Source organism: Mirounga angustirostris, unplaced genomic scaffold (genome assembly GCF_029215605.1).
Source record: "Mirounga angustirostris isolate CCGP_5_RB_7025 unplaced genomic scaffold, mMirAng1.0.hap1 SCAF_5, whole genome shotgun sequence".
NCBI lineage: Eukaryota > Metazoa > Chordata > Mammalia > Carnivora > Phocidae > Mirounga > Mirounga angustirostris.
Window position 1 is genome coordinate 170,981,303 of NW_026991713.1, and position 24,633 is coordinate 171,005,935.

Consider the following 24,633-nt stretch of genomic DNA (forward strand, 5'->3'; position numbering starts at 1 on the left):
CCCAGGGTCCTGGGATCGAGCCCCACATCAGGCTCCCTACTCTGCAGGAAGCCTACTTCTCACTCTCCCACTCCCCCTGCTTGTGTTCTCTCTCTCTGTGTCAAATAAAATCTTTAAAAAAAAAAAAAAAAAAAAAGGTCCAACAACATCTACTACAACTGAGCACTTCACATACTTTATATATGTGCACCAAAAGACTTAATACCAACATTACGCATAATAGCTCTAAACTGGAAACCCAATGTCCAACAGCAGGAGAAAAAACGTAATTATGGTATATTCGTGTAAAGAAAATGAATTTCATGAAAGACTTGCTGCTACATGTAACAACCTGGATGCATCTCACAAGGAAAATAGTGAAAGAAGCCAAACACAAAAGAAAGCATATCCTGGTCTTCATTTATATAAAGTTTAAAAATAGGGAAAACTATAAGGTGCTAATACTCAAGAAGGAAGGAGGAGGTATGAGAGGGGCTTCTGGGTGTTGAAAATGATTTATTACTTGACTGGTTACATGAAGCTGTACACTTAAGGTACTTTTCTACATTATTAAAAAAATTAAATATAGATTTGACACAGAATACTATGCAATATATGATTTAAAAAGAGACAAAAAAGCACATACGTGATGATCTCATTTGTGTAACACAGACCAAAAATTCTCTGCATTATCTGTGTTCACACACCTAGTACGAATGTTAACAACAGGTACCTAATGGGACGGAGACTGGGACAGCCAGGACAGGGGAATCTTATTTTACTTAACAGTTACCTATACTTAAAAACTTTTTGAAACCAGGAAAGTTACTACATGCAGCATGTCATACATTCCAACAAGCAGAGTACACAGTAGAAAGTTTTCCTTCTACCTCAACAGTTATTCCTGGTTTCTAATAAAATCTATCAAAAGTATTCTATGCACAAATAACAAAGAACACTATACACACAATTCTGCACCTTGCTTTTGTTCTGTATTTTTGAATTCCCATCAGTGCCTCTTAAGCTACCTTATTCTTTTTGATAGCTACATAGTATTGCAACTTATGGAAATATTGTTACTTAACCAGCCCCCCCCCCCCAGAAGGTACCTTTACATTGTTTCCAAGCTTCTGCTATTAAAATGCTACAATCAACATCCTTCTATATGCTTCTGAGTATATGTATAGAATTAATTCCTAAAAACAAACCTGCTGGATCAAAGGGTACATGCATCTCTAATACTGATAATTACTGCCACACTGCTCTCCAGAGAACTGTATGAATGGACACTCCCATCAGCAATGCATGAGAAGCCTGTTCTTACAAATACTTTTATGGTTTTTATTTTACATTTGTATCTTTAATTCATTTGGAATATATTTCTCTAATATATGAAAATCGGCCCAAACTCACTCTTAAGAGACACAAATATGGGGTGCCTGGGTGGCTCAGTGGCTTAAGCATCCGACTCTTTTTATTTCAGCTCTGGTCGTGGGATCCAGCCCTGCGTCATGCTCTGTGCTTCGCGTGGATTCTCTCCCTCCCTCTGCTTCCCCACCCCCCGACATGCACATGCTCTCCAAATAAAATCTTAAAAAAGCGACACACACATACACACACACTGTTCCTCACCTAACTGGTAAAAACCCAAAGCTATGACAACCTAATCTATTGGCGTGACTATGGAGAAGTCGTCACTCATATAATGCTAATGGGAATGCTAATGGTACATCCTCTAAGGAGGGAAATTTAAAAATATCTAGTGAAACTACATGCATCTAACTGTTGGCCTGGGAAATCAGTATTCCAGGCCATCTATCCGAGAAGTGTAATGGCCAGAGAGTGAAATGACATTGTGAGTTAAAGCGTTACCTGCAGTACCACCTGTCACAGCAGAAAACTGAGCTCAATGTTCATCAACAGAGCACAAGAGTAACTGCACTTACTGTAGGAGGAAAGATGAAGCAAGGCTCAAACTTGTACATATTACTGCCTCACGTGTTAGAAGGTGGGGTTTACAGATAGACATGGATTTGCATATAGTTTTAAGAAAAAAAAAGACAGTGGAAGAATAGCCAAAAAGTAATAAAAATAGGAAGGGAACAATGTGGAGCAGAAAGAGGTTGAAATTGTGAACTTCTCTGAGTGTATTTTGTTTTCTCATATGTTCTCTGGAACAATTTTTATTTTATTTATATTTATTTACATTTATGTTTACTTACATTATTTATTTTTATTTTTAATTTTTTAAAAGTAGGCTCCATGCCCAGCGTGGAGCCCAAAGCGGGGCTTGAACTCACAACCCTCAGATCAAGATCCGAGCTGAGATAGAGAGTCAACTGAGCCACCCAGGCACGCCAGAACAATTTTTTTTTTTTTTAATTTTACTTTTAAGTAATCTTTACACCCATGGTGGGGCTGGAACTCACGACCCTGAGATCAAGAGTCACATAATCCACTGACCGAGTGGGACGCCTGGGTGGCTCAGTCGGTTAAGCGGCTGCCTTCGGCCCAGGTCATAATCCCAGGGTCCTGGGATCGAGTCCCACATCAGGCTCCTCAGGGAGCCTGCTTCTCCCTCTCTCTCCTTCTGCTTGTGCTGTCAAATAAATAAAATCTTTAAAAAAAAAAAAATCCACCGACTGAAGCAGCCAGGCGCCCCTGTTCTTTGGGACAATTTAAGTATTTTATTTTACATAAATAAAAACAAACTGTATTAAAAAAAAAAAACATTAAAATATACTGAACAAACCTTACTGTATATCAAGTTGGTGGTGTACCCAACTGAGAACACTGAATTCAGTGGTTCAGCTGGTTAAGTGTCTGACTCTTGATTTCAGCACAGGTCATGATTTTGGGGTGGTGAGATCGAGCTCCATGTCAGGCTCTGTGCACTCAGTGCAGAGTCTACTCTAGATTCTCTCTCTCCCTTTGCCCCTTCCCCTGTTTGTGCTTTCTCTAAAAGAAATAAAATCTTCAAACATAAAAACGTAAAATCAAAGAAATTATGTAAAAAGTTCTGTGATCCTAAATCTGAACTTGAAATATCAATATGAACTAATGACTGAGAGTTCTCTTTCTAAAGGATATGTGTAATTTTAACTCTCCTAGAATCCAGACTGTAGTCTATAAAAATCATTTCCAACTGAAAAAAAGGAAGGCTACTTGGACATATAGCCAACTTCAGTTGGAGTTGGAAATGTACAAGATGGATTTTTTTTCAAAGCTAAAAAGCAACAAAGTTATTTATCAAAAACTACTGGGATCAAAACAAAAGGATATAGGAGCCAATTTGAAAGGGCTCCCACTGGCCAAAAGTGGAAAACTTTGTGCCTCAAAAAAAGTGAAATGTCTATACAAACTCAGAAGTTCATAAAGATAATCACAACACCCAAAAACTCATAGGTCACTTCTGGAGTTGGCTCTGGCATCAGCGCCTTCTTATTACCTAGATACTCCCACAGGTAGGATATGTTCTCCTGTACAGAATTTCAGTTAATAAATGCAGAGGAAATGACAGAATTAGATTACTACCATTTTGCAATCTAATAAAACCGTGGACCTAGGCAAAGATGATAAATGGATGCTAAAATCGTCAGATGAAAAACTCATAGAAAAATGAAAATGGAAGAATCTGACTGAAACAGCTGAGCCCAGGGATCATTACCAACCTCACAAAAGGGAGGCAGCCAGTCCTCACGTGATCCTGGTGTGATGCAATCACAGGGATGTGATGTTCTGCTAAAATAACTGAACCTGAATCTAATCAAGTCTCAGGACTCAAATTCCCATTTACAGGCAACATAGGGGATCGTGTATATGTTAAAAAGATACCATGACGATGGAAACTTAATCTAGAATGTGGGAAATTCCACAGAACAAAATGATCCAGTTTTTTCAAAGGCATGAAAAAAATAGTAGTATTATAGATTTAAAGAGTCTAAGAGACCTAGGAACCAAATGTAAAGAACTGATGTTTAGTCCCTCAAACAAAGGAACTGTAGTAAGACAGTTTGGGATAACACAGGCAATCTGAACATGGAGCAGTATTAACAAATATTAAGGAATAATTATTGCTTAAGAGGAATAATGCCAATGTGGTTATCAATGTTTATAAAAAGTTTTAAATACACTGAAGTCCCTATACGTGAAATGACAGGTTTGTAAATTTACTGTAAAACACAAGGGCAAAAACAGGGTGGGGTGGACTGATGGAACAAGACAGACAAAACGCTGGTAACTAACAAGTGAAGCTATAGGGAGGGAGGTCCATTAGATTCCCTTTCCTTTTGCGTACATTTTAAATTTGACATAATAGAAAGATTTTAAAGAACAGGTAAGTACAGGCATACTTCGTTTTACTGCACTTTGCAAATGCTGTTGTTTTTTTTTTTTAAGATTTTATTTATTTGACAGAGAGAGACACAGCGAGAGAGGGAACACAAGCAGGGGGAGTGGGAGAGGGAGAAGCAGGCTTCCCGCTGAGCAGGGGGCCCGATGTGGGGCTCGATCCGGGGATGATGACCTGAGCCGAAGGCAGACACTTAACGACTGAGCCACCCAGGCGCCCCTGCAAATGCTGTTTTTAACAAATTGAAGGTTTGTGGCAAATCTACTTCAAGCAAGTCTATCAGTGCCATTTTCCTAACAGCATTTGCTCACTTCATGTCTCTGTCTCACATTTTGGTTAAGTATTGCAGTATTTCCAACTTTTTATTATTATTCTCTTTGTTACAATGATCTGTGATGAGGGATCTTTGATGCTACTATTGTAATTGTTTTGAGGAGCCACAAACCACGCCCTTATAAGGCGGCTGACTTAAATAAGTGTGCTCTGATTGTGCCATTAACTGGCAGTTCTCCCATCTCTCTCCCTCTTCGCCGAGATAGTACAATATTGCAATTATACCAGGTAACGACCCTACAGCGGCCTCTTAAGTGTTCAAGTGAAAGGAGGAGTCGCACGACTCACACTTTAAATCAAAAGTTACAAATGATCAAGCTTAGTAAGGAAGGCAGGTCAAAAGCCGAGACATGCTGAAAGGTAGGCTTCTTGCACTCAACAGCCAAGTTGTGAATGCAAAGGAAAAGTTCTTGAAGGAAATGAAAAGTACTACCCTAATGAACACATGAATGATAAGAAAGTGAAAAGGCCTTATTGTTGACATGAAGAAAGTCTGAATGGTCTGGGTGGAAGATCAAACCAGCCATACCATTGCCTTAAGCCAAAGCCTAAACCAGGGCAAGGCCTAACTTCAATTCCAGGAAGGCTGAGAGGTGAGGAAGCTGCTGGAGACAAGTCTGGAGCTAGCAGAAGCTGACTCAGTGAGGTTTCAGGGAAGAAGTCATCTCCGTAACAAGGGGAAGCAGCAGGCGCTGATGTAGAAGCCGCAGGAGGTCATCCAGAAGATCTAGCTAAAATCATTCATGAAGGGGTCTATACCAAACAATGGAATTGCAACAGAGCCTATACTGGAAGAAGATGCCATCTAGGACCTTCATAACTACAGAGAAGTCAGTGCCTGGCTTGAAAGCTTCAAAGGACAGGCTGACGCTCTTATTAGGGGCCAATGCGACCGGTGACTTTAAATTGAAGCCAGTACTCACCATTCTGAAAATCCTAGGGCTCTTGAGAATTATTCTCAATCTGCCTGTTGTGGTGATTATTCCTACAACTACTCAAGCTTAGGCCTTCATTTTTCATTTATGTTATTGTAAAAGCCTTCTGGATTACCTCATCTCAAAAGTTTTCTCCCCTCAAAACTCTTCCTCCTTGAACGCTTTATTTTTTTCTCACTACCATATATAGGGTACCCACTTACTGACATGCATTGTAATGGATATTTTTCAAGCACTGTCTTCAATCTTTATAATAATCCTTGGGAGATGAGAAATAGAAAGTTGAAGTGATTTACCTCCCGAGGCCCTATAGCTACTAAGTGTCAGAGGCAAAATCTGAATCCAAGTCTGTCTGGTAGCAAAGCTTGTTCTGTCCCCTAGGCCATACTGCATCCTCTTTCTAAGAAAGAACTGCAATTTTTTCTAAAAAATAATTTTAAAATATTACAATATTTTGAAAACTTTTCACTCAATTCTCAATGACGATAGGATGAATTTTATGATCCAGTGCAATCTGGACTGAATCTACCTTTTCAATCAAATTAATATCATTTATTGAATTATTCATTCTTTGTCCATTTATCTACAATACTGGCTGTTTTGTATCAGCTGTCCCCATATGTACTGGTTTACTTTCTGGGCTTTCTATTGTTCCCCGGGTCTAAGTTACCATTCAAGGGTTTGTATCTTCTGTTAGCTCAGAGGCAATCCCAGTATCTGACGGGTGGAAGGTGGTTAGTAAACACTGGCTCATCAATTAACGCTCGGAGCACCTTTCCCCCATGCCACAAGAAGAACGTACCTGAGAGAAACCTCGAGTTGAACTGTAAGAACTGGTAATGGCATTGCGGCTGGAGCTAGGGATGCCACCTGTGTACGTGCTCGTCAGGGAGCTCACAGAAGAGGTGCGAGATCTCTTATTCGAGGGGTCGTCGGAGCTTTGGGAATTGAGACCTCTCTTCAGAGAGCCAGGCCTAACAAAAAAGAAAAAGGCAGTGAGTGTGCTATTTAAGGCAACATTCTTTTAAGGCTTCATCCATGGTCACAAAATATTTCTTAAATAAACTTAATAAAAAAGGATAAAGCTCTTAATGCTATTGTTACCACTTCAGCTAAATACCTTGGGCAAGTCAGGAAGGGAAAGCCAAATATTTAAAAAATTAAACGTATGACTCCATTTGTATAATATTCTAGAAAAAACTGCACGCTAATCTACAGTGACAAAAAGCACATCAGTGGATGCCTGGGGCTGGGGGCAGGACTGGAGGGAGGCGTTACTAAGGAGCAAGGGGTAACTTTTGAAGGTGATAGTTATGTTTATTACCTTGGCTATGGCAATGGTTTAACAGGTGTATACAGGTCAGAACTTATCAGACTGTACACTTTAAAAAGGCACAGTTTATTATAATGTTAGTTACATGTCAATAAACCTACTAAAAAAACCAGAGTTAAGAGGAACCAACCAATTTTTTTAAGCTTCCAACAGAACATCTTTCCTGTAGAATAGTCACCCAACCTTTGTTACAATGTAGACAACTCACTTTCTCCCACAGTGATGAATGTCAACCATGGACTAGTTTATTCTTACACTGGATGAAAATATATTTCCTCTTTCACCTATTTCACCTATGGATCTATTTGGAGTCAAACCGAACAAATGTTAGCCTTTTCTTCATGTGACTTCCCTCTCATTTCCTTATTCCCCTTGAGATTTTTCTCCCTTGGGCTAATACTTTAAACTTTCAAAACCCACTCATGTACGGCCACCACTCTGTAACATATTACAATTGCTTCATTCGGAATGACTGTTAGGTTGTGTTTATGGTCTCTTACAGTGCAGGCCACGGAACCAAGCACAACACTACACGGACAATGTGAGCAGAACTCAGGACAGCAGGAACCTCCGCCCCCCTCCCCACGTGCTCCATTCTGGTCTTTGTTCTGCTATCAGCATAGACTGGGAGCACATTAGCTCTTTTGGCAGCCTTGTCACTCTCTTGACTCAATAAGCATGTAAGTTACCTCACGTCTTTTCACACAGATTTCCAAGACACTTTCCCTCTCATCCAACCCCTAAATGTATTTAAACTCAATTGTACAAACTTAACATTTATCTTAAATTTCATACTGTTGCACTTTAACCGTCGCACAAACCTGTTTATATACGTAGTTATTAAATATATTTACAATCTCTCTTAGCCTTACCATATTTTTATCCATATTAAGGAAAAAATATTAAAAGAAATTAGACAATAGTTATTGTGGAACATTACTCAAAATGTTCCTCTCTGATGTCAAAGACTTGAACCTGGGCTAATAAAGCAATGCAAAAAAACACAGAGGAAAATCTCTGTAGGACAACAGCTCTGACAGGGCCCTTCCCCAGCCTACCTCAGTCAGATGGATTCTCACTTACTTAGGCACAAAAGCAGCAGGGACTCCATTGGCCACCAGGGGCTCAAATGCTGAATGTCCGCTCCCACTGCTATCATGGCGCCTGTGACAAATCAAGAAACCCTCAATTAAATGAACTGACTTTTTTTCCCTAGAGCATCCTCTCATACTCCTGGAACCTTATACTGTTTCTATGGCACACAGAAATGGCTAGACAAGAAGAAGCCGCTTCAAATCCTAGAGACTCTGAAGGGCAGACTTAGTCTAAGACTGTCCTCTAATAACGAGGATACAAATGCTCCAAGACCTTTTGAACTTATTCAGGTGTTATGATTTGCTAACTTCTCTCCCAAGTGCTACTATCACAGTACCCGACCGTCCACAAACAAAAAACAAAAAACAAAAACATTTTAGGGGCTAACCCACACATCCCATAGTGCTCTAGAGGTTAATATGGCAAGTCTGTTAGGGAAAACTTCACATATCACACATAAGGGCCTACGCATGGTCCCATAATCACTGCTTTCTCCAAGTGTGAGAAAGATAGTACAGAATCCTCAGTTATAGGCTCACTGGGGTCAAGAAAAATTTTAACCTTGGCGAATATGAGAGACTTATCTGGATCATAAGGAAGATGATTCCCTTTCCCACCTCCCCCACTCCTTGCCACCCCTGCTTAGCCAGTTGACATCAGTTCAAATTGCTCACCTATAAATCATCTCTACTCATCATTAGATCTTCCTATGTCACATAAAAACACTTCCATTTATTAATATCTCCCTACCTAACTTTGCACTGGTAGTACCAAAGACGGCCAACTTTGTAGGATATGAACAATCTGGTCTAGGTAATGGTTACATTTAACAAGTGTGGGGTCCACTGTCTCCTCAGAGTGCTTCCTTGACCAATGTATAGAAAGAAACCCCCTTCTCATTATCTGTTATAGCATCCTGTTGTATTTTTTTTTTTTTTACTTCTATACACATACAATCTAGAATTCCTTATTTTATTATCCAAGTCCCATGGGGACTCTGTCTTACTCATTGCTCTATCCACAGTACCTGGAGTAGGTCCAGGCACACATTAGGTGCTCAATCTGTCAAATTAAAAGATGCGTGAAATTCTTAACTGATTCTTGGAAAGCAGTTATGCATCATACCTAGTGACTTCAACCTCTGCTCTTTCCACACTTAGAGGAGACAGATTGCTTATTCCATTTTCATTAAAATATCAGAAACCAAATAATGAAATTGGTTTTACTCTCATTACTGATAAATCTACATTATTCCAGTCTTCACTTTGCTTCGCCAAGCATTTCCTCCAGCACAAATAGGACATTCGAATGGTGGTTACCCAAATAATTAAGCAACACAAGCTACTGAAGGGAAGATTTTTAGCATTCCCTCTAAAAAAAATAAAATTTAGCACATTTGTATCAAAAGTATGAGGCTAACATGGCTAACAGCTGTCAGCTTATCTCTTAATACTTGTGGAAAAGGTTAAGTTATAAAATTTAACCTGTACCGTAGGAAACTAACAGCATTAAACCCCTTGTTACCAAGCTCTTCCATGGAATGCAAAGAAGGGCACCTACTGAAGCTCAGAAACTGTGGAGTTGGTCTCTGTTTCTTCTTGGGAGTGATCTGTATATCAACAAATCACAGGAGTCTGTGTGGGAGGCCTGTTTAGTACTCTGCGGGGCCTGTTACCTTCTTTTATTTTCCTGGCTATCAGAAAATATTTGGTCTTCCTCCTCCACTGTCCTTTTCTTCCTCTCCTTGAGGGCACTCAGTACAGTCTCTTTTGCACATGGGTCTGGAGCATTACTTGATGGTGAGGACAGTGTTGAGTTGATTGTCTGCTCTGGTCTGTAATGAAAAACAAGATTCTGGCATTAAGATATGTTAATAACCATGCATATAGCACGGACTTCAGTCACTGGAAATCAGAAGCTATCTAATAAGCAAAAGTATACACTGATAGAAACTGCCCTTAGAATTAAAGCTACCGTCTAAGGCCAAAACAAAAAATGCTGTTCAAGGACTAGAGTTAGGGATTTCTCATTCAAATAAGAACTTCTTCCCTTTTTTGCTTTATAGTTCTTTTGTCAGAGGAACGGCTGTGGAAGAATAAGTGGAAATAAACAGGAAAGTTTATTCTGCCAGCAGTAATACTCACATTGGCGAACGAGTCCATTTACTATCCGGAGGAGCAATCCTCACTGTCACTGGGCTGCACACCATTTTGGAATTACGAGGAGACAGCACAGCCTTCTTGTGATAACCATTCCAGCACACTGTAGGAAGTACGCCCAGAAGGGAATACTGGGCCTGCTGGATTGGATATCGTCTTCGAGGTGTTATCACAAACCGGTGTGATAAACTCCCACAATCCCTAGGGAGAATGGGAAACACATTATAGAACCAAAGAAGCCTGAAGGAATGGCAGAAATGTAAATTACTAAAGAATCACGTGGGTTCAGTTATCTTCCAGAGAGCTTAAACTGCTTTAAAAAAAAAAAAAGGTTTTATTTATTTATTTAGAGAGAGAAAGCTAGCACACGCGGGGGAGGGGCAGAAGACTAGGGAGAGAAAAATCTCAAGCAGACTACACCCTGAGCATGCAGAGCCTGATGCGGGACTTCCTCTCACAACCTTGAGATCACGACTGGAGCCGAAACCGAGTCGCAGGCTCAACTGACTGAGCCACCCAGGCGCCCCTTAAACTGCTTTTTGAGCCACAAAAAAACCCACAGCATTTTTATGGCAACGTTCCCCCATTCCATCTAAGGATGGAAAGTGGCAGCTGCTTAGCAGCTGTCCCTACAATGGACTTCAACAACTTTGAGAGGGAAATTGAAAACCCTGCCCACACAAGTAAAACTGCGATGGAAGAAAAGTGCGCGTTAGGACATGCAAGGAGGAACTTTTAAAAAATTCTTAAATCTTTTCAATCTTTTATGCTGAGTCATAAGTAATAAACATCCAAAGTCAAACATTTTTGACACCTAAGTTCATCTTTCAACTGAATGTACTTATTGATAATCTAGTATTTTCACCAAAGTTTTGTATTCTCTTGTAATGCTCAGCTATTGGGACTAAATGGAAAAGCCTCTTTAATTTGATCACCTTTATCAATCAAGTTTTATATCAAAAGAAGGGTCTCCTGGGAACACCTCTTTGAGCTCGGCTAACTGACCTAATTGCTCTTATTGGTCCAAAGGAAAAATACAACAAAATATACCATATTATCTACTCTAGAAAGGTCAAGATACTTTCACCATAAGTAGGGATATTTTAGTAACTTATCAAGTATTTTTCTAAACGCGGTTTTAAAAACTGTAAAGAAGGGAACAGCTCTGGCATCACATCTCATTCCAAAGGCTCAAGGAAGGCAGGGGACGACTGACACACACCAAGGTGTTTCAAGAAGACAAAGCGACACGGAATCCACTTTTGACTTAATGAAAAAGAAAATCAGATTTAAAAAGTCAGGCTCTCCATTCAAAGCCAGTCGACAGGAGGGGGTGGGAAAGATGAGCAGATCTTACCGGAGGGAAGGCCTCCTAGAGGATCGGAGAAGAGGAGTGGGGAGAGAGGGGTAAATGTGGTGCACACGATGGGCCGAGGGCGCGGGCGGCGCGGCGCGGGCGGGAGTGCGGCGGCGGCCAGGCCTCTCCAGCAGGTCCCTGGCCTCCGGGGCGGGGGCAGGCTGCGGGGGGCCGGGCTTGCCCAGGTAACTGCCCATGAGGAGCAGTTCGGCGGGGTCCGGTCCTTCGAGCAGGGACCTCGGCTCTAGGAGATTTCCGTTCACCGCCGACTTGGCTGGAGGCGAGGCGTGCAGGGTTCGCTGACGCCGCGCGTTCCTAACGAGCGAGGAGAGGGCGCGCGAACCGCGGGGCTCGCGGCTCAGTCCCCACCAGGCCGCGGTGGCCCCCACGGCCAGCCAGGCCAGCGCCGCCGCCGCCGGCACCAGGTACAGCACGAGGCCGAACAGCGACAGGCCGAGGAGCGCCGCCCCGGCAGGGCCGCCGCAGCCCCCGCCCCGGCTCCGGCCGTCCCTGCCGCTCGCTATCGGCCTCCGCCGCTCGCCTCCGCCAGCCGCCGCAGCCGCCGGAGACATCGCGGCTCCGCGCCGCGGAGAAGACTTAAATATCCCAGCGTGCACCGCGCCGCGCGCCGCGTCACCGCGCGCTGGCTGCGTCACTGCGCAGGCGACTCGTACGCGCGACTGCTGCGGGCAACGCCGCTGCTGCCTGGCAACGCGCTAGACCCGACCCCACTCTGCAAATGCGGCCCCCAGAAACAGCGAGGTCGTCTTCTCGAGGCTTCCTCGCGTACACCGCGCGGCACCCATCCCGAGGTGACCCGATAGAAGAGTCGCGTTAAAAATAAAAGCTCCGGAAAGCGACCACTCAAGTAATGCTTGATCCATGTTGTTTTGTAGAGGGCTGAACTCCCCGGAAGAGGTTGTTACCGGGCACGTTTTTCACGATTGCTACCAAAGGTGGTGAGTTTTTCAGGTGCCCTCTTTCTGCCAAAGGGGGTTTACGTGCACAGCAACAGTGAAAAGCCAGACCAGCCCAAAACAACCACTCTTGTTAAATGTGGATCTAATTCTTTTTTTTTTTTATTAAAGATTCTGTTTATTTATTTGACAGAGAGATAGCGAGAGCAGGAACACAAACGGGGGAGTGGGAGAGGGAGAAGCAGGTTTCCCGCAGAGCAGGGAGCCCGATGTGGGGCTCAATCCCAGGACTCTGGGACCACGACCCGAGCCGAAGGCAGACACCCAATGACTGAGCCACCCAGGCGCCCCTAAATGTGGATCTAATTCTAATAAATTCCCGATCAAGCAGTCTAATAGTCTAATATATTGCGGATCAAACCTGAAGCTGCAAGCTAAGTTTGATTTCCTGCCGTACAAATTGGTTAAGTGAAACAGTTATCTACCAAATTTCACATCATGGTTCAGAATCGGGTAGATTTTGAGGATTTGTGATCAATTTACCTATGTTAAATTTGATGGTCTGGGAAAATGGATTAGTGGTTGGCGAGGGCTGGGGAGTGTGTTGGGGGTCGGAAATGGAGAATGACTGCTAAAGGGTAGGGTTTTCTTTTTGAGGGGGGACAAAAAAGTTTTAAAATTAGATTATGGTGGTGGTTGCACAACCCTGTGAATTCTACGGTATGTGAATTATAGCTTAATAAAAGCATTAAAAAAAAACCTTGGTGGTCTGCCAATTCAGATTTTGATCTAGCTCAGCTTCCTTGGCCATTCATTCACTCCACTACTGATAGACATGAAAGGGAAAAAGACAGGGTCTCTGATTTCTAGAAGCCTTCTGTTTAGTGGATAAGAAAGATGTGTAAGTAGAAAGCTTTGATTCATTGTGGCCAGCATGATAACAGAGGCACAAAAAAGAGAGGGAATGATAAGGGGGAAGACAGACTGGGAGGTGTTTCTTGAGGAGACAAGAACTGGGTTCAAGGCAGATGCAGGAGCACTGTGCAGAAGCACAGAGATGGAAAGGAGTATGGCTGGAAATTGGGAGGTCTGAGGGAGTAGAGAGGTTAGAATGATAGGCAGGGCTCAGTAAAGAGGTCTCTGGAGCAACCTCAAGAGATGAGAAAGGCAGTCAGTTCTCCCCAACCCACTGCGAGGGTAATTCTGCTTCTGTTTGATTTCACCAAAGACTTCATTTGAAAAGAAAAGGGGATGGGCTGTTTTACTTAGGAAGAAATCTCAGCAGCAGCAGTGGAAGAGTGGGACAAGAGCCCAGCTGCAGCGAGTTAAACTATGGATGGAAGACCAGGAAGTGGAGGCACAGTGAGTGCAGATTTCCCATTCACGGAATCTGGATAAGGAAGAACAAAGTATCTAGCGCAGCAAGGGTCCTTAAATTATCATACATTACTGGTATTTACAGGAGGAGCCAGACGTAAAAGCCATCAGTGTACACATGCCGTAAGACAAAGATTACTTGGGAATTAATGTACATAGAGAGGTCTGAGACTTGAGCCCCACGGCACTCCCGTGTTTAGGGGTCGAAGAAATAAACACACAAACCTGCAAATCATTTAGTAAAATATAAATATGACTACATTAAGATTTAACACTTCTGTAGGGGGGGGAAGACAACACAGGTGCTAAAAGACAAGCTAAGACTGAGAAGAAACAACTAACTCATACAAAAAAACCTCATAAAGGGGCGCCTGGGTGGTTCAGTTGGTTAAGCGACTGCCTTCGGCTCAGGTCATGATCCCAGGGTCCTGGGATCGAGTCCCACATCGGGCTCCCAGCTCAGCGGGAAGCCTGCTTCTCCCTCTCCCACTCCCCCTGCTTGTGTTCCTGCTCTCACTGTCTCTGTCTCTGTCAAATAAATAAATAAATAAAATCTTTAAAAAAAACACACACACAAAAAAAACCCTCATATAACTCATATTTAAAAACCATGTAACTAGAATTTATAAGGAACTCCTAAGAATCAGCACAAAAAGACTCAACTGTAAAAAAAGGACAAGTGATATAAAAATGTAATTTATTGAATAGGAAACCCAAGTGGCCAATAATAAATAAATACATATTTACATGTATATCTGTATATACCTCACTAGTAATCTAGGAAGGCTCTACTGAAGTAACAAGAAACCATTGTGCATTCCTTTGCATAAGCAGAAAAAATTTAATAGTTCAACAAGATCACATTTTGGCAAGGATGTGGAACAAATGGAATGGACATGTTGTTTGTGGATACATAAAACTGTAATTTGGAAAGCAATTTGGCAATATAAGACTGAAGAAATAGGTACCTTATAACCTTGCAATTCCATTTCTGCGTACAAAGACAGTCATTGCAGCATCATTTGTATTACTGACAATTTGAACACACCTAAATGTCTAATGTCTACCAACCCAAGAATGGAGGAATAGTGGTATAATTCATATAATAAAATATTATAAAAGCAGCTGAAAATTAACCACCTTTCCAGCCATAATTAAGGGATTCCAGGCTAGTCCTCCCACCATGAACAGGTATAAAAATGGACAAAACTTATGAAGCAACTACTTTCAGACAAAGAACAATAGGAAGGGCAAGACTGATCCCTGAGAGGAAACTCATGAAGTAAGCCCCTAAAATCACCGAGTTCCTCTAAGTGGGGACAATTTCCCAAGTGTAGTGCAGACAGCTAGAGTATGAGCAGAGTGGGGAGATCTGAGGAGGCAAAAATAGACTTCAAGACAGCTGAAACTGCTGGAAACCACTGGGCAGAGCAACAGAAAGGAGGGTGTCATGCAGACAGGGAATTCCAGAAGTCTATGTGTGAGTCCCCTAAAAATCCGTGGCTGAAACTGGCATGATGATTAATTTTATGTCTCAACTTGACTGAGCCTCAGAGTGCCCAGGTACTTGGTTAAAGATTATTTTGAGGTTAGTCTATGAGAGTATTTCTGGATGAGATTAACATTTGAATTGGTAGACTAAGTAAAGAAGATTGATCTTCCACAGTGGGTAGGCCTCAGCAAATCTGTTGAAGGCCTGAATAGAACAAAAGGCCTGGGTAAGAATTCTCTCTGCCTGGCTTTTAGCTGGGACATTTGTCTTCTCGCTTCTGCTTTCAGACTTGAACTTGGAACTCACACTATTGGCTCTTTTGCTTCTTAGGCCTTTGGCCTTGGACAAAACTATACCATTGGCTCTCCTGGGTCTCCAGCTTGTCGACTACAGATCTTAGGACTTCTCAGCCTCCATACTGCATGAACCAATTCCTGATAATAAGTGTGTGTGTGTGTATCCATCCTATTGGCTCTGTTTCTCTGGAGAACTCTAAATAATACAGCCAGGCGGTATATGCACAGAGAGACTCCCTGAGGCTTACTAGAAAGCAAAGTACTAAATGGGTTAAGATTAGAACAGAGATATTAAAGTTAGGGCAATCCTGGGGTAAGAGCATTGCCAGGGGAGTTCTGGTCTTACCAAAATGGAGAGATCTCATAAGTGCATCTTTAACATCCTTGGAATACAGTTGAAACAGCAGAAAGGTTACAACTTGAGGTAAGGATCATAGTCTAGACTAAGATCTATTCTAGGTCTGCCTTAATAAATTCTAAAATCAAACCATGACAAGATCCATAGGAAACAAGTTTGGAGGTTGAGTCTCGCCAACTTAGTGGGGCTTGGGAAACACTCTAGGCTCTTCAGTGATGTATAAAGACAAAACAAAACCAAGTATAAACAAGTGTAAGGTCATTAGCCAATAATTACATTGCCTGCCAGAACAAGAATCCATACACCTCATGGAGAAATAACAGACTTCACAGTATTGTTCACAACGTACAATATTCAGTAAAAGCCCGTTAGACATACAAAGAAACAAAACAATGTGATCCATAGTCAAGAAAAAAAGTAGCATATAGAAATGAACCCAAGGCGGTCTAAATGTTAGACTTAGCCAACCAAGATCTTAGTGAACTATTATAAATATATCCAAAGAATTAAAGGAAAGCATGGTCTTAATAAGTAAATAGATAAGGAATCTGCCCAGAAATGGAAATTATAAGGAAGAAACTAACAAATGCTAAAACTAAAAAATAATTGAAAATGTTTACTAGATAAGCTTACCAGCAGATTGGAGACAGGAAAATAAAGTCAGTGGACTCAAAGGTCAGCAGAGTAATCTCATAATGAACAGACCCTCCAGGATCTATGAATCAGTATCAAATAGTCTACCATACGTGCAACTGGACTCTCAGAAGGAAACGTGAGACTGGGGCAGAAAGATATATTTAAAAAATAATGTCTAAATTGCCCCAATGTGGTGAAAAATTACAGCTTAAAGATCCATGAAGCTGAACAAACTACAAAGCAACTAAAACAACTGCAGCTTCTAATCAGAAACAAGGTAGGCTAGGGGTGCCTGGGTGCCTCAGTCGGTTAAGCGGCTGCCTTCAGCTCAGGTCATGATCCCAGGGTCCTGGGATCGAGCCCCGCATCAGGCTCCCTGCTCGGCGGGGAGTCTGCTTCTCCCTCTCCCTCTGTCTGCCGCTCTGCCTACTTACACTGTCTATCTCTGTTAAATAAATAAATAAATAAATAAATAAAATCTTTAAAAAAAAACAACAAGGTAGGCTAGAGGACAATGAGAGAGTTTTTTAAGTGCCAGGGGGGTGGGCGCCTGGGTGGCTCAGTTGGTTAAGCAACTGCCTTCAGCTCAGGTCATGATCCCAGGGTCCTGGGATCGAGTCCCGCATCAGGCTCCCTGCTCTGCGGGGAGCCTGCTTCTCCCTCTCCCACTCCCCCTGCTTGTGTTCCCTCTCTCGCTGTGTCTCTCTCTGTCAAATAAATAAATAAAATCTTTAAATAAATAAATAAATAAATAAATAAATGCCAGGGGGATGAAGGGTGGTGAATCTTGTCATCCCAGAATTCTATGTTCAAGCAGAAAATCTTTCAAAAATGAAAATAAAATAAAGACACTTCCTGATAAATGAAATCTAAGAGAATTTATCACTGGCAGAACTGTACAAGGAATGTTAAAGGCTGCCCTTTAGACCAAAGGGAGCTAAGACCAGGTGGAAATGTGGAACTATCCGAAGGAATGGAGACCATCATGGTAAACAAGTAGGTGAATGTAAAAGACTATTTTTTCATGATTTACTTTAAGAACTGATTGTTTCAAGTAAAAATAAAGAGACGTTGTATAGGTGGATATAACAAATACAGAAGGAAAAGATGTAATAACCACTGAAAGCTGGGTTGTGGGGAGGGTAAGTGTAATTATACTATTGTAAGGTTATTACATTTGTTATATGGAAAGCAGGAAGTGGGACATTTGAAGTGCCAGGTCTGACATGAGAGGGGTATGGTGAAATAGAAATAGCAAAGTGATGTGTAAAGGTATTTGATAGTGACTATATCCTGGATCATAAGAGAAGTCTTAATAAATGTAAAAGAATTGATATAAAACAAAGTGCATTCTCTGAGCATAATGGAATTGAACTAGAAAATCAATAACAAACAAAAGGAGAATCTCCACTTGATAATTAAACAATACAATCTAATTAATCCATGAGTCAAATAGCAAGTCTCAAGGGACCTTAGAAAATATTTTGAAATGAATTAAAATGAAAATATAATGTATCAAAATCTAGAATAGGGGCTTTTACTTCCGACAAAAATGGAACAACAGATTTACCCTCTGACCTAGAACAACAACAAAAACAAAAACCAGACAATATATGAAACGGTGGTTTCCAAGACTACAAATTAGACAAGGGGCAATGATCACTAAGTTAAGAAACAACATGAGCCCTATGATCATCACAGCTTACTGCTTGAGTTTCTAGGCAGTGTTACAGAAAGGAGGGAACTGAGGAAGAGCCCAGTGGATTTCCTGACTTGAAATACAGGGCTAAGAGTTTGGAGAGATCAAAACAGCTAAAGTTTAAAAGAACACCAGAGAGAAGGGAACTGTGAAAAGAGTTCCCAGAGATCTACAGAGGTTTCTCTTGAGTATTTAGCCAGTACTCAAGAGTATATGTTTATGGGGAAACTACCCAATGCCAAAGAAAAAAACATCCAAAAGTATTAAAAGAAACAGGATCTGACACTAACAAAGGGTCAAGAATCATGTCTATTCTCACCAGCCAGACTGTGAAAAGTTATAATAGGATATTAGGTGTACTCAAGAAGGTGCTGCCTTAGTAATAGGAAATAAACAGCCTTACACTGAGCACTGCTCTGGACCTACCTTGTAGATCATAAAAGCAAAACCTGAAAGGATCAAACTGTTTCCAACAGTCTTACCTGTACCCCAAAACAAAGTTCAAGAAAATGTACGGGACTAAAAAAATGACCAGCACTCAACAAGGTAAAATTCAGTGTCTGGCATCCAGAAAAAAAATTACTAGGCATGTAAACAAGGAGGGAAATAGCTCATCAAGAGGAGAGTAATCAATCGAAACTGACCCAGAACTGACACGTTAAAATTATCAGAGGACAGTAAAAATTATTTAACTGTATTCCATATATTCAAAAAGATAACTAGAGATGAGGAAAAATATAAGAAGAAATAGTAGCCTAAAACTTCCCAAACATAATAAAAAATACACATCCTCATATCTGAAGCTCAATCTTAAGTACAAGAAACAAAGAGAACTATAACAAGTCACATCATAACCGAATTGTTCAAAACCAGGGATACAGATAAGACCCCAAAGACAGCTAGAGAAAACAGACGTGTTACTTACATAGGAACAAAGATAAGGATAATACCAAATTTCTTCTTGGAAACAATGCAAAGGAGAAGACAGCAGAGTAAAAACTTTAAAGTACTGATAGAAAAAAACTGTAAATCTAGGATGATAGACCTAGTGAAAATATCAAAGGTGAGATAAAGCGGTCTTCAGACATACAAAAGCTAAAAGAATTCATCACTACCAAACTAATAGTATAAGAAATGTTAAAAGATGCCCTTCAGGCAGAAGGAAAACAATCCCAGATGGAAACCTGGATCTACACAAAGGAATGAATTCAGTGAGAGCACTGGAAATGGTAACTGCATAGGTAGGTATCTATGACCTTCCCTCCTCATTATTTAAGTCTCTTTAAGACACAGTGGAGTGACCTAAGCCAAATAGCAGAGGAGGCAGCTTCGAGCTCCCATCCTCCAACAGAAACAACAAACAAGAAGTAACTGTTAGAACCAACTTTATCAGAACTCTGGAAAACAATCTAAGGTTTACATCAACCAAACAAATACTGAATCAAGAAAACAGCAATTTTAAAGTGGTGAAAAGCCTTGTGGTTTGGTTTGGTTTGGTTACTTGCCCTTCTAACTCACCCACTCCCCATTTGGCAGCAATCTTGAAGACAGAAACCTACATTCCCAGTGTGGGAACCTAGTCACTGGTTCCACAGGGATTACAGTAGATCCTTTTTGCAAATTACTGTGTGTATCTGCTGTATGTTGGGGCTACCTGAGGGAATGATGCAGGAACTCATCTCTATTTTAACAAACTTGGAATTCACTAAGGCTAGAAAAGCAATGGGCATTGCTTGAAAACATCGCAAGGAAAACAACCACAGATGCATCGCACAAAAGGTTACAGTTGAGACACACAATGAACCACTGTTACAGACTGAATTTTGTTTCCCCAAAATATATATGCTGAACCCCAATCCTCAATGTAACTCTATTTGGAGATAGGTTATTATTTAAATTTTTAAAAAAGATTTATTTACCTGACAGAGAGAGAGAGAGCACGCACAAACAGGGGGAGTGGGAGAGGGAGAAGGGCTCCCGCTGAGAAAGGAGCCCGATGTGGGACTCCATCCCAGGACCCTGGGATCATGACCTGAGCTGAAGGCAGATGCTTAATCAACTGAGTCACCCAGGTGCACCAGAGATAGGTTCTTTAAAAAGGTAATTAAACTTCAGTGAAGTCATATGGGTGAAGCCCTAATCCAAGATGACTAGTGTCCTTATAAGAAGAGGTAGAAATGACTCAGTTGGTTAAGCATCCGACTCTTGGTTTTGGCTCAGGTCATGATCTCAGGGTCCTGGGACTGAGCCCCACGTCAGGCTCCCAGCTCAGCTGGGAGTCTGCTTGAGGATTCTCTTGCTCTGCCCCTCTCCGTCCTCCTCCCTAAAATAAATGAATAAATCTTAAAAAAAAAAAAAAAAAAAAAAAAGACAACGTAGAGACCCTAGGGATGTTTGTGTACAGAGAAAGGCCATGTGAGAACACAGCAAGAATATGGACATCTGCAACCAAGAAGAGAGGACTCAGGAGAAGACAGCCCTAACAACACATTGATCTTGGACTCTGAGCATCTAAGAACTGTGAAAAAATTAATTTCTATTGTTTAAGCCATCTAGTCTGGTATTTTGTTATGGCAATCCCCTAGCAGACTAATACAGACTGCCTGAAGTATGGGAGGGAAAGCCGGGGAGTTTCTTTGGGAAATCAGGGCATTTATAATCACCCATGTATAAGAGAGAATTTAGAACACCACATGCATGCCCAGGGCAAGATGTGTGCTCAGAATATATCTGACAAGACCCTAAGTTTTCACCTTGGTCTGATACCTAGGATCAGTAGAGGCCTGGATAAGTGTTAAAAAAAAAAAAAAAAAAAAGCAGCATGGTGACAATCTACAAAGACTAAGAGAAGTGGGTTTTTTTCCTTCTATATTAAGCTCCTGGTATTCACGGACCTCTCTATCAAACCATTAGCTGAACATAAGCCAACATGACTGAGACTTCAGTGACCACACATGACAAGGATATAGTCTGCAAAAATAGTTTGGAAAAGTCACAAAACAAGTGGACTATTACAGCCTTCAATGATTTAATTTTTTAAAAAGCACAACCAACAGCAGGGCAGGGGAGATCAGATTTCCAGAATTACTACATTATAATATACAAATGTCCAATGACATTGTCAGTAACAATCACAAGCCATGCAAAGAAACAGGACAGTATGGTCCACTCAAAGTAACAAAAATAAATGGGCAGAGATTGTCCCTGAGGGCGCCCAGCCCTTAGACTTACCAAAGATTTTAAAAGAAAGTATTAAATATGCTCAAGAACTAAAGGGATATGATGTATGAACAAAATGAAGATATTGATAAAGAGATAAATTACAAAAAGGAACCAAAGAGAAATTCTGAAGCTAAAAAGTACGTTAACTGAAATAAAACATTCATTAGATGGTTTCAAGAGCAGATTTGAGCAGGCAGAAGTTCAATCACCGAACTTGACTGAAATTATCCAGTCTGAGGAGCAGAAAGAAAAAAGATTGAGAAAAAATGAACAGAGACTAAGAGACTTGTGGTACAACAACAAGACCAACATGTGCATTATGGGAGTCTCAGAGGAGAGAAAGAGAAACAGAAAGAATATTTGAAAAAATAATGGTCAGAACTTTCCAAATTTGGTGAAAGATATGAATCAGCACATCCAAGAAGTCAACAAACTCTAAATAAAATAAGCTCAAAGAGATGCACACCAAGACACATTATAATCAAACCGTATAAAGACAAAGTCTTGAAAGCAGAAAGACAGAAGCAACTTGTCAAGTACAAGGGATCCTCAATAAGACTAGCAACTGATTTATCATCTGAAACCATGGAAGCCAGAAGGCAGTGAGGTACTATATTTAAAGTGGTGAAAGACAGCTGCACTCCCATGTTTACTACAGCGTTATTTACAACAGCCAAGATGTGGAAACAACCTAAGTACCCATCAGTGGATGGATGGATAAAAAAGATGTGATATGTGCATGCCATGAAATACTACTCAGTCATCAGAAAAGGAAATCCTGCCATTTAAGATAACATGGATGGACCCTGAGGGCATTACGCTAAGTGAGGTAAGTCAGCGAAAGACAAATACTGCATGATATTATATGTGGAATCCCCAAAATTCCAACCTCTTAGAAACAAAGAGTAGAATGGGGATTACTAGGTGCTGGAGGGTGGAGGAAAGAAGGAGACGTTGTTTAAGTGTACAAACTTGCGACTAATAGAAAAATGACTTCTGGAGATCTAAGGCACAACACAGTGGTTACAGTCAACAACACTGTATTATAAACTTCAAAGATGCTAAGAGACTAGAACTTAGTTGTTCTCACCATAAAAACAATGTTAATTATGTGACACGACAGAAGTCTTAGTTAAAGCTATAATGGGAGTCTTACTGCAATACACAAATGCATTAAATCAACACACTGTAACCTTGAACTTACACAGTGTTCTGTGTTTATGTCTCAATTAAAAAAAAAGTGTCAAAAGAAAACACCTGTCAACCAAGAATTCTATATCCAGGAAAGTTTTCCTTTAAAAATCAAAAAGAAATTAACTTATTCACAGTTACAAAAACTGTGGAAGTTCAATAACACTAGATCCCCATGCATAAAATGCTAAAGTAAGTCCTTTTGATGGAAATGAAAGGATATGAGTTAGGAACTTAAAGCCATATGAAGAAACAAAGATATCTGGTAAAGGTAACTATATGGGCATATAGAAAAACCAGTATTATTGTATTTTGGTTAGTAGCTCTGTGTTTTATTTCTTTTTTATATATATTTTATTTATTTATTTATAGAGAGATAGAGAAAACAAGTAGGCAGAGCAGCAGGCAGAGGAAGAGGGAGAAGCAGGCTCTCCACTGAGCAGGGAGCCCAATGCAGGGCTGGATCCCAGGGCCCTGGGATCATGACCTGAGCAGAAGGTAGCCGCTTTAACCAACTGAGCCACCTGGGCACCCTCCATGTTTTCTTTCTTACATAATTTGAAGGACAAATGCATTAAAAGTAATTATAAATCTGTATTATTGGGCACACCATATACAGAGATGTAATCTGTGACAACAATAATGGGGGGTGGAGTTATATAGGAGCAGAGTTTTTGTGTGCTATTAAAGTTGTTATCAATTCAAACTAGATTGTTATACATTTAGGATGTTGAATGTAATTCCATGGTAACCACAAAGAAAATGTTTTTTCAAATACCTGCAAAAAGAAATGAGAGGGAATCAAAATGGTTCACTACAAAAAAATTAAATACAAAAGAAGGCAAAAAAAAAAGAAGGAAAAAAATGAAGGACAAAAAAAGTATAACTTTGGGCTCCCTGCTCAGCGGGGAGTCTGCTTCTCCCTCTGACCCTCATCCCTCTCATTCTCTCTCTCTGTCATTCTCTCTCTCAAAAGTAAATAAAATTAAAAAAAAAAAAAAAAAAAAAGGGCGCCTGGGTGGCTCAGTTGGTTAAGCGACTGCCTTCGGCTCAGGTCATGATCCTGGAGTCCCTGGATTGAGTCCCGCATCGGGCTCCCTGCTCAGTGGGGAGTCTGCTTCTCCCTCTGACCCTCACCCCTCTTGTTCTCTCTCTCTGTCACTCTCTCTCTCAAAAGTAAAAAAAAAAAAAAGTATAACACAGAAAACAAATAGGAAAAAGGAAAAGTCCTTCCTTATAAGTAATTGCTTTAAATATAAATTAAGCAAAGATTGGCAGAATGAATAAACACATCCAACTAGGTGCTGTCTACAAAAGACTCACTGTATTTTTTTTATTTTGGGGGGGAGGGAGGAAGGGGGGAGGGGTAGAGAGAGAGAGAAGACAGAATCTTAAGCAGGCTCCACACCCAGTGCAGAGCCCGACATGGGGCTTGATCTCACAACCCTGTGATCATGACCTGAGCTGAGATCCAGAATTGGAAGCTTAACTGACTAAGCCACCGCGGCGCCCCAAGACACACTTTAGACACAAAGACACTAAAAGGCTGAAAAATGAAAGGTTGGAAAATACATTTCATGCCAATAGTAACCATGAGAGACCGGCAGTTGCAACTATAGTAATATTAGGCAAAAAAGACTTTAAGTAAAAAATCATTATGGGGTGCCTGGGTGGTGGCTTAGTTGGTTAACCGTCTGCCTTTGGCTCAGGTCATGTCAGGGTCCTGGGATTGAGCCCCATGTCAGGCTCCCTGCTCAGCAGGGGGTCTGCTTCTTCCTCTCCCTCTCCGCCCCCCACCCCTCCGCTAGTGCACTCCCGCTCTCTCTCAAATAAATAAAATCTTTAAACAAAACAAAACAAAAAGAACTATTATGAGACAGAGACATTACCTATTGATAAAAGG

The 24,633-nt window shown here is 41.0% G+C and overlaps 1 protein-coding gene across 3 annotated transcripts in view; it reads right to left on the bottom strand.

The window, feature by feature from the left end:
• The window catches only part of LOC123844745 (nuclear envelope pore membrane protein POM 121C-like), a 45,744-nt gene that overhangs the window by 15,424 nt on the left and 5,687 nt on the right, over positions 1 to 24,633 (bottom strand). Inside the window, exons 1-5 of one of the 3 annotated variants that reach the window (XM_045875551.3) lie at positions 11,543 to 12,156; positions 10,171 to 10,386; positions 9,702 to 9,860; positions 8,015 to 8,095; positions 6,401 to 6,572 (exon numbers count right to left, since the gene is read on the bottom strand). In XM_045875551.3, the coding sequence (XP_045731507.2) occupies positions 6,401 to 6,572; positions 8,015 to 8,095; positions 9,702 to 9,860; positions 10,171 to 10,386; positions 11,543 to 12,114 (1,200 nt within the window). In that variant the 5' untranslated portion in view covers positions 12,115 to 12,156. Of the gene's footprint in view, positions 1 to 6,400; positions 6,573 to 8,014; positions 8,096 to 9,701; positions 9,861 to 10,170; positions 10,387 to 11,542; positions 12,157 to 24,633 lie in introns of those variants that run through there. The other 2 variants (XM_054507644.2, XM_054507645.2) reach the window with 2 other exon arrangements.